At 34.1% G+C, this 11,018-nt stretch overlaps 1 protein-coding gene across 1 annotated transcript; it reads right to left on the bottom strand.

The window, feature by feature from the left end:
- Positions 1–5,327: 5,327 nt before the first annotated feature.
- LOC137252187 (uncharacterized) lies at positions 5,328–9,130 on the bottom strand. Its single transcript, XM_067787560.1, has 3 exons — positions 8,594–9,130; positions 8,333–8,513; positions 5,328–7,093 (listed from the first exon to the last, which is right to left on the bottom strand). Coding segments are annotated over exons 1-3 (717 nt in total). The 5' UTR covers positions 8,596–9,130; the 3' UTR covers positions 5,328–6,559.
- Between the last annotated feature and the right edge of the window lie 1,888 nt (positions 9,131–11,018).

Genomic DNA, 11,018 nt, shown 5'->3' with positions numbered 1-11,018 from the left:
ACGCCCATTTTGAAATTTTCTTTTATTTTTGTATTTTGTTGCACCATATCATTACTGGAGTTGAATGTTGACATAAGTTACTTATACATATATACTTATACATTTTTTGTTAAAATTTTACTTTAAAAAATTTTTTTTTTAAAAGTGGGCGTGGTCCTTCTCCGATTTTGCTAATTTTTATTAGGCGTACATATAGTAATAGGAGTAACGTTCCTGCCAAATTTCATCATGATATCTTCAACGACTGCCAAATTACAGCTTGCAAAAGTTTTAAATTACCTTCTTTTAAAAGTGGGCGGTGCCACCCCCATTGTCAAAAATTTTACTAATTTTCTATTCTGTGTCATAAGTTCAACTCATCTACCAAGTTTAGTCGCTTTAGCTGTCTTCTGTAATGAATTATCGCACTTTTTCGGTTTTTCGAAATTTTCGAAATCGAAAAGGTGGGCGTGGTTATAGGGTGATATCGTTCATTTTAAATAGCGATCTGAGATGAGTGCTCAGGAACATACATACCAAATTTCATCAAGATACCTCAAATCTTACTCAAGTTATTGTGTTAACGGACGGACGGACGGACGGACATGGCTCAATCAAATTTTTTTTGATGCTGATTATTTTGATATATGGAAGTCTATATCTATCTCGATTCCTTTATATATTAAACTTAATACACTCTGTGAGCTCTGCTCAACTGAGTATAAAAACGATTAGTAATTGCACTATTATATAAAATGGAACGACAAATACCCTCAATTAATCTGAAAATATAAAGAAATAATAATAGGTTAATAATTTAATGTTTTAAAATAATACAACATGAAAATTTAGAAATACTTACCGCAGTTGGATGAATAATTTAATTTTGTCCGTCCTGACTTGTCAAATGAACCTGACAAGGTTGCATTTTTCAGAACATTCTTTTTTTTAAATAATGAAATAGTATTATGCAAGATATAACATTTTGGAAAACACAAAAAACCTGATTATTTAGTAAATAATACACCTAGAATGTTGAAATTTGACGTGTGGGCTAGCGTTGCCAAATGTCCCGTATTGGCCGGGATATCCCGTATTTTTCACAAATTTTAAAGTGGAAATGCTATGTCCCGACTTTTTCACAATATCAAATTTAATAAATTATAATCTGCTACGAAACATGGCCATATTTGCGGCTTCGATTATATTCAGCTCATTAGCATATTGCATGCAACTCTGTAAAGAAGAAAAATTAATCCCTAGTGTGGTTCTGAACTTTGTCAATGTTTCGCAGACCTAAATATTCATTTCGGATGGGGAAGTGTTGTGTTTTAAAATAACGTTTGGAAAATGAATCCATAGAATATTGAATTCGCATTAAACACACTAAACGTATTAATTGTTAGCCTGTTTCATAAAAATATTTGTTATAAATAAATGAATTTAAAAAGTTTAATTCTATCTAAAAATTATTTCGCCGAATAAGCAACCCATACAAATATATAGGTGTTTCTTATTTTTCATATGTCCCGGGAAATTTTTAAAAATCCCGGGAATTTGGCTCAAATTTGAGGTTTGTCCCGGGAACCCGAAATAAAAATCTGGCAACCCTAGTGTGGACTGATATTGAGACTCTTGACAAAAATTTTTAAAATGGGCGTGGAAACGCCCACTTGTGATAAAATCAATTTTACAAATATTATTTATCATAAACCAAAAATCGTTAAACCTATCGTAGCAAAATTCGGCAGAGAGGTTACCTTTACTGTAAGGAATGCTTTGAAGAAAAATTAACGTAATCGGTTAAGGAACACGCCCACTTTTATATAAAAGATTTTTAAAAGGGTCGTGGACGAATAAAATAAGCTATATCTTTGTAGAAAAGAGCTTTATATCAATGGTATTTCATTTTCCAAGTGGATTTATAACAATGAATGGGAAAAACTTCAAATTTAAAAAAAAATGGACGTGGTACCGCCCCTTTTATGACTAAACAATTTTCTATTTCTTTCGGGAGCCATAACTCGAAGGAAAATTTACATATCGTAACAAAATTGGGTACACATATTTTCCTTATAGCAGGAAATATTTCTAGAAAAAATGGACAAGATCGGTTAAAGACCACGTCCACTTTTATATACAAGATTTTTAAAAGGGTCGTAGACGAAAATAATAAGCTATAACTTAGCAAAAAAGTTTTTAATCAATGATATTTCACTTATCAAGTTTTACTGTAAAAGGAAATGGGGAGACATTTTTCTTTTAAACGGGCGGTGCCACGTGTTATGTAGAAAAGTAATTTATCTGAAATGAAATGTACAATTGAAGCTCACGCTGAGTATATAATTTTCAGTTACACCCGAACTTAGACACCACTCGCTTTGTAAAACGATATATGTAAGAGCGTTTTCAATATTAAATATTATTTAACTTCTTTCAGAAAACGTTTTGTAAGCGTTGGACGCATAAGTTTATAAATAATTGAATTCTGAAAGCAAATTGTAATTGTTTACAAAAAACTATCTGTCAATGTGTTTTAACTTTGAGGGTTTCAAATAATTTTCAAAAACGTTTGTACATGGAAGCGAATGGCTGCTTTATCCCGTTCATTGAGTTGTCCAAGAACTCGTTAGAATTGCAGCTATACTTCCCTTAATGAATATATGATATTAGCATATATATAGTACTTCTATATCAAAACCTTCTTATCTTCCTAATGTGCAAATTTTCTGTCAATCATTATTTGCTGAAACTGTGCAAAGATATGTTCTGCACATGCGCGGGCTTTGTTAGTGTTAGTGAATTATAGTAGTGTGTGTAAAAAAGTATTAAAGGGGTAGCAACGGGTCACTATCCCCTTTACCCAACTTCTGCATACTAATTGTTATAAAATCTCAGTTTAGTCGATTAAACAATGAAAAGGCCAACAAATACAATACAAGGCTTGATGTATTTATTATTTAAACATGGGCTGCAGCCATACAAAGTACATTATTTACATAAATAATAAAAAAAAACCAAGGCGAATAATTAATATTTTTGAAATGAAAAAAATTCAAATATACATGTATAAAAATATGCTTATACATACATCCCAACAAGCATTTCTTTAAACATTTTTAAAAATAATTTAAAGTGAATTAGAAACGATATATAAACGTTTTCAAAATTTTACTTATTTTGAGTTTTTTAATGAAGTAAATTTTTGATGAAGTAAACAAAATATGAGGGCTGGCTGCTATTAGTGTTGAAATAATATCAATTTTGTAAATTTTTTTCTAACATATTCAGGCGTGTTCTGAATTCCGACTCGGAATGAAAAGTAAAACGACATTGATTTCGACTCGCTTTCTATTTGGTGTTCTCAATTCCGATTGTAAAAAACTGATTCGAAGTCGATTTCGAATCGTTTTCATTCCGACTCGATAACCAGTTTAATCAGCTGTTTTTGTTTATGTGTTTTGATTTAAATATCATAAAATTTTATTTTAATTAAAAAATGCCTGCAGCTATGGTTTTTGGATGCGCAGGCGCAAGAAGACGTGCTATTGTGCGTGCGAATCGTAAAAATCGGGAGCTAAGATCCAGTGTGAATATCTTTAGGCACCTGGACTGCAAGTATGTATACTTAAATAAAATTGCTGGATGGAGGTAGTATCTACACCCTACAGAGGAATATTGGATAGCTATATTTGTGGTCTTATCGTTAACGTTAAAGGATTACATAAAAGCAGAGTCATAAGATGACACCCAGTAGTGAGTGCAGTTTTTTGGCAGACCTGCAGCTTCCTTGCAGTTTCTGCCCACTAAGTGCGGCGACAAAATTGAAGGCGTCTCGCCGCCTAGCCATTTTGGTTAATTTTATTGCGCAACATAAATTGGGTAGATTAGCAAAGACGTTATCCGTAAATTCGGTGAAGCCACTGCAGTCACCTTTCTTAAAGTTGATAGAGGTATGGCGTTCCGAAATTATAATTTAAGGGCTAGTATCAGACTGAATTTTAATCTACTTTTATAATATAATTATACCGGGAATTGAATTTGATATCCCCATGCCGATCACTAGCATAATTCTGTAACGTTTTCGTCGACTCGAGAATAACTCTAGTTATCCAATGTACCATTCAAAATTTCTCAAGATAGTGTATAAGCTCAAGTACTAATTGGGAATTTTTAGATTTGTGGAGTCATACCGCGTGAACAAGGATATTTTTAAAATACTCCTCGGCAAAATAGGCAACAAGTTGGCAGAAAGACATCCTCTTATTTCACCAACTACGCAACTAGCGGCTACACTCCGATTTTTAGCTACTGGATCATACCAACTGGCTGTAGCTAAGGATCAGGACATAAACGTTGGCAGAAGTAGTTTTTCGAAGATATTACACTATACAATCCAGGAATTGGAGAACTGTATTTGTGAAGAGAATATTCAATTGAATATGTCTGCTGTGGAGATGGATCGATCCAAGCAATATTTCTACAGGCAATTTAATTTTCCGGGTGTCATTGGTTGTGTAGATGGCACTCACGTGAAAATAATAAAGCCAGCAGTGGACGAGTCCCTCTTTTTCAATAGAAAGGGATATTTCAGCGTTAATGTTATGATAGTATGTTATAAAATATTACAATATTTGGCTAGAAATCATGAAATGTCTTACAGATTTGCAATTACAATATGGAAATAATAGCAGTAGATGCAAGTCACCCTGGTTCGTGCCATGATTCTTTCATTTGGAATCAAAGTGACGTGAGACAATTCTACATCAATAATCGTACCGAAAATTCTTGGATTTTGGCGGACTCTGGCTATGCCCTTGAAAGTTTTATGTTGACACCATACAGGAACCCACAACACGGATCCATGGAACATGTACACAATAAAAAGCATGCTACAGCCCGTAATATGGTTGAGCGTACTATAGGGTTATTGAAAAGTCGGTTTCGTTGCTTGCAAGGAACTCTGCACTATGATCCACAGTTTGTTGCGCAGATTATCAATGTTTGTTCTGCGCTACACAACATTTGCCGCAAGCGTAACGTTCCAAGCAACGAAGATGATAGAAATCACGAAATTCCAGAGAGAAATGCTGAAACCGAAGAAGAGCATGAACCAATTGAGCAGGTCATTATAGGAATGAGGTCGCTCGCACTTTCCTTGCGGAAACCTCATTCTCAGGGTCTTGAGTTTTCTCTTCCTATTTTCTCCACCTTCCTCCTCTCACTTTTCATCACACACTCCTTAGTCTTTTGCTTCTGACATTCCTAACTCCTCTTCCTTTTCCTCTGATATTCTGATATTCCCACCCCCCCATAATTTTCCACCACTCTGTAAAAAAATTCTCATATTTATTAGTTTTGGTAAAATAAATTGATTATATTGATAATGGTGATTTATAACTTTTATTCCAATAACTACGTATTATTATTAATGGCTCCTCTTGAAACAAGAACGTCCCTGAAATATATACATGTGTTTTTACAGGTACACTGCTGGTCAAATTAAAGTGTTAAATTGACAATCGTTTTATTCGTGTCTTTAACAATTTGTTCAAATAAAAGAAAAATTTTGCTTGTGATTTGATTCTCCGTTCAATTCAAAGATGCTTCTGATTCGTGATTCGAATCTCTATCCAAACCAAAGTCTGCGTATAGGCAACTTCCTGCAATTTTCTTCAGCCCTGGCTTCAGTAAAATTATGTTTCCTAATTTTCTATTCAAATATATGCAAATATATACCCAATTTCATAATTATAAGGTCACTCATATTAAAATGTTCTTATTTTGTTTATCATTTCGTTTAAATTTTAATTTTTGTATAAATTAATTCCAAGTTAGGAGCCTTGCAAATATACGCCTTAAATAAAAAATTTTAAATAAGTTCAAAAAAGTTTTGAAAAGCGTTGACATTTTTTTGAAATACTTCAAATCAAAAAACCGAAACTCCATCAAATTCTAGATTCTAGGGATAGAACTCCTAAGTCTGCGAAAATCTATTTTAATTTTTAGAAATTTTTTTCTTTAAAAGAATATTTAAAAAGTTTAGGACGCAGATTTGAACGGCTCCTAACTGGCAATTAATTTAATTGGAACATGTCTACGTGAGTGACCTTATGATTATGAAATGGGGTATATGTATATTACACAAACAGTAAATTAAAAGTTAACACTTTATGCAAAATTTGCAAAAACTTTACAAAATTTTTTTTTATAGACTCAAGATTAGTACTACAAACGTAAAAGTTTTTCCGAAAATTATTTAAATTTTTGTGTAATTTGTAAACTAATATTTACAAATTTTTTTACACTCACTAACATATACATTTATAAAAAAATTATTAAAATAATTTTACTGAAGCCAAAGTAGGCGAAAATTGCTAAAAAAAAAAATACCTGTAATCCATTGACTTCTACAAAATTAATAGTAATAATAAAAATTAATAAATTTTCTGGTTCTTAAATTAGTTATGAGGCCTTAACCAAAATTTTGCGGGTGCTGCTTATAAACAACTTGGGAAATAAGGGACACCCTAATGTACATATAGAGATCGATATTCACAGCATTGGTTTAGCATTGCAATTACAAAAATTTTCGTAAAGTTTCCAACTTCAGCATCTCTATTTCCTCCAATCTTTCGTTATGTCTTTTTCTCTCCTTTTCCTCCTGCTCTTTAATCTCCAATTCTTTTTTCTTGAATGTTAGCAGTTCATCGAATGCACGGGCAATCCGATCAAATGCAGCATTTTGCTCCATGCACATTTTCTCAAAAGTGTCAATAGATCGCCGACGTGCACGCGATGTATTTCGTGGCTCAATTGTAGCAGCTTTATTTGTGGTTGACTCTACAATTCTGTCGCTGCTTTCATCAGCAGACTTTTCAGCGCCGTCACCTGGGACTTCCCGGTTGCTGCTTGTAGTTGGAGCTTGTGAGGGTCCATAGCGTCTGACGCCATCCATACCATTCACGGATTTATATAGGCTACAGAGCACCGCAATCGCTTCTTCAGTCGGTGAAATAGGCTGCTGGGAATATGGTCCACCACCAGTTGAATTCACTTCGCGCCGGTTATCTGACAACTTTTTCTTAATAGTGGACTTCCAATCGACCCAAGACTGTAAAAAGAGTTGAAATAAAACCAAAAGAAAACAAAGAGTAACTGTGAAGGTCCACACCAGAAAAGCACAATTCACTTATTTATAATTTTAAGTAAATTGAAAAAAGTTTTTTTGAATGAACTGAGCATAGTAGTAGCAGCGGGCGCCAGGGAAAGGGATGTGCATTTAAAAGTCAATTTTAAACATTTTTGGAATCGTGTATTTTTGGTGTGGACCTCCACAATTCTTTACTACAATAAGCGAATTGCAATCGAGATTTGGATTATTCTCTGCGACAGTACGCAACTGCTAAAACACGTTCAAAAATGCCGGGGGAGTTATACAAAAAATACGCGGTTTGACCTTATCAATAATCCGAAGGCGATTTTTTATTTCTGTCGAGATATTTGTAATCAAAGTTCAACACTCCGTAATTTTTATTGGTTGTTGTAGTCACACATTTAGAGTGTTCCGAAAAGTGCAGAAAGCTGGGTAATAGTGCAGTTTACGGTACCCACCGAAATTTTGGCCAAAAGTGCCAAGTGAGGTATCAGAAGACGCGTATTCACGTCTACATCAAGAATCCGAAAGCGGAAGTTAACTTTTTTACCCGTTCAAAAGATATTAACGAAAAACCGAAAAAAGACCCCGGGTCCCTCCGAAACCGGGGGTGGGATCCATAGTATTTTTGCGCAGAACACCTTTCTGCGTTGGCGGCCTTTGGCCGCGCTTATAAAAAATAACCCTGGGCTACGCCATGCCAAGTCCGGGTGTGTGGTATAACCGTGGCTACCGCCACGGTGATGCACAATTTTTTTTGTGGGTATAACCACAACAACCACATTAAAATCGCCAACTTTAACTGCAAGTATCTCCCTACAGAGATAAAATTTTTCTTTTCCGCCTTCGGATTATTGTTCTCGAGATTAATACGCGTCTTTTGACACCTCACTTGATATTTTGGCCCAACTTTAGGGTGGGTACTGTAAACTGCACTACTACCGAAAGCTGTTCTGCAAAGTAATACTGAATATCGCGTAGCCGGTGATGGATCGGTTAAGGGTTATTTTTTTTTTTAAATCGTGGCCGAATGCAGCCAACTCAGAAAGGTGCCAATAAATGTTCACAGAAACAAAAAAATGTACTTCCAATTATTGATACGGTCAAAACGCGTCTTTCCATCCCTTTTCCCAAATTTTTTGCTGAGTCTTAGCCGTTGGGAGCTAAAGTAAAGAATAACAAAACAACCTTCCTTACCTTTTTCCAACCAGCCAAATCTTTGCACGGAGGACCAACAGCATTCAGGGACTTTGTTAGTTCACCCCATTTTGCTTCTACATCCACTCTGTCCCCTTTAGTGAAACCTTTAGCAATGGCTTCGTTGCCTTGCATAAAGGATAAGAGGATTTCTTCCTGCTTTGGGTTTCGCTTCTTTCCCCTGAAATATATGAACATACATATATATATCCATATTTGGAACAAATTAAAGCAAAGTAAAACTGCCAAATGAATACTTACATTACAAAATCTCTTGTTTTTCCCAATTATTTGTAAGATATTTATTTTTATCACACTTCGTATGATACACAATGCAATAGATATCAGCTGATCGAAGTAAATAAGGGTTGCCATTAGTCGTACTTTTTATAGTGACAAATTCATTGGACGAAAATATTTTCGAAAATTGTATTACTTTGATGTATTTTAGCAATTACTTTATAATAATTATAAATAATAACAATTATTATTATAATTCCTCATATAATGCCAATAGAATAACAAACATAGGACCAAAAATAAAAGTGCTTAGATTTTATGTTCTTCGAATATGGCACTCGAATATTTTTTCTCTACACATGGCAATAATGAGTTTTTCGAATAATACTGCGCATGCGCTGGATCGGAATTCAGAACAGGTCGAGTTCATTTCGATCAGCATCGATTTCTTTGCCTAATAGATTTCTTGATAGAAGTTTTTAAAGAAAGATTTATTATGCATATTTAACTCAAATTTAAACAAAAAACTACACATAACTCTTCCAAATAAAACGAAGAATTAAAAAAAAATTATTTGAAAGACAAATATCGCAACATTTGTGTTTAATCTGCCAATTAATTTTCATTCCGACTGCTCAGAGGCAATACTTTTCAAAACGATAATTTTTGGTCGGAATCGAAATTGAGAACACCAATCCATTTCGATTCCGAATAAATTGATCGGAATCGGAATTCAGAACAGGCCTGATTCTTTTTCGTCCGTGCTTTTTTTCGTTTCAAAAAACAAACGAATATCCAAATAAAAACTTATTACTTCCTTACACAGCTGTGTCCGGTGATTATTAAAGATGTCATTGCTAAATAAATTTTCGATGGCTATGTGATCGTCCATGATACTATTGGAGAATGTATCACTTGTATTTTGAAAAATTTTAGTTATTAAACTTAATTTTGCATTTCCAATTGGGCATGCCTTGAGAACTTGCCTTAAAGCTTTCTCTGACACTATACAAATATTACATACGTCAACAGATGGTGCGACTAACGGACCTTTCTTTTTATGCGCTGAAATATTTAGGCCCCATTTTTACAAAAATTTAAGGACAGCCTTGAGATTTTGTCTCCTTCTCTCGTTGTATATCTGTACTGTAATGTTTGACAGGCTGCACAGTTCAGTAGTAGTGATATAGAAGTATTACGTATATGGAAATTAGGAATTTATGTTTGTATATACATATATTATTGTATGTACATATATGTATAATATTGAAATTATTAATTGAAATAAAAAGTACCTATCGCTTAAAAAAGTCTACGAAGTTGCGCCTCGTGTGTGTCTTGCTTAAAGCTGCAGACATTGGTGCGTTATCGGTAACCGTATCGGTAACCTTATAACAGCTGATTCGACCAACCTTATGGGAATCAATATCATTGATTATTGGTGCCATATCGTAACGCTAAGGTCGTAACTGTATCGTAGCCAACCAAATGGTTTTTCGCCATATCCATAACCTAAAAATATTTGAGTTGGTGAATTTAATAACTTTTTGTAGATTTTATTCTTTGTTTTGGATACGTTATGACTAGGAGACTTATTTTTTGTGGAATATGTTTGCAACTTTTTGCGTTTTCTTCATTTTTATGAAATTTTCACGATTTTCAGGTTAAGGCACCATTAATCGATAACAATGTATCGTATAGGTTACGTTAGGGATACGACTACAGCGATATGACAAACCGCACCAATGACTCCGCTTTAAGTTTAACTTTTTACGAGATCCAACATTTTGAATTAATAATGATAAATAACTCGAGAAGCAACGACGCTTAAGGCGACTTTGGCATTTTTTTGGCGCTTGCGTTGCATCTACATCTGACTTTGACCACATGCGCTTTAATTGCTATGTTTTCAATCCATAGGCAACGCAACGCCAACGTGAAAGCAGCACACAAATAATTAAAAAACTTACGTTTTTCTAGCGTTGTCCATAAATTCTTAAACTTTCCTGCATTTTCTGAAAAATATCCGAGTTGCTATCGCCGTTCTACTAAATCGAATATATATATATAAATCAAATTCTGTGTGTGTGTTCCCTATGGAAACGTATTTCCCACACTTCAATCATCACCAAATTTTGGCTGAGGTTCCTTCGATCAAGACGAAGGTTTTTCATATTTCAGAATTAAGAATTTTAAATTAAAATTTTTTTGGCTTTGCGAACGAGCAATCTTAGCTTCCAAAAATGATCATGTTAACAAAATCAAAACCAAATTCCTGGTGAAGTGACGAAATTAAATCGATCGACACAGTTACCGATGAAGATCAAATTGTGAATTATCCAATTGAATTTCTAAACTCTATAGAACCACCTAGAATGCCTGCGCATATATATATTAACTTTGAATATTGGCTCACCAATCATGCTTCTTCGGAATTTAGACTCAC

This window comes from Eurosta solidaginis, chromosome 5 (genome assembly GCF_040869045.1).
Source record: "Eurosta solidaginis isolate ZX-2024a chromosome 5, ASM4086904v1, whole genome shotgun sequence".
Lineage (NCBI taxonomy): Eukaryota > Metazoa > Arthropoda > Insecta > Diptera > Tephritidae > Eurosta > Eurosta solidaginis.
This window is presented reverse-complemented; position numbering and strand designations above follow the sequence as displayed.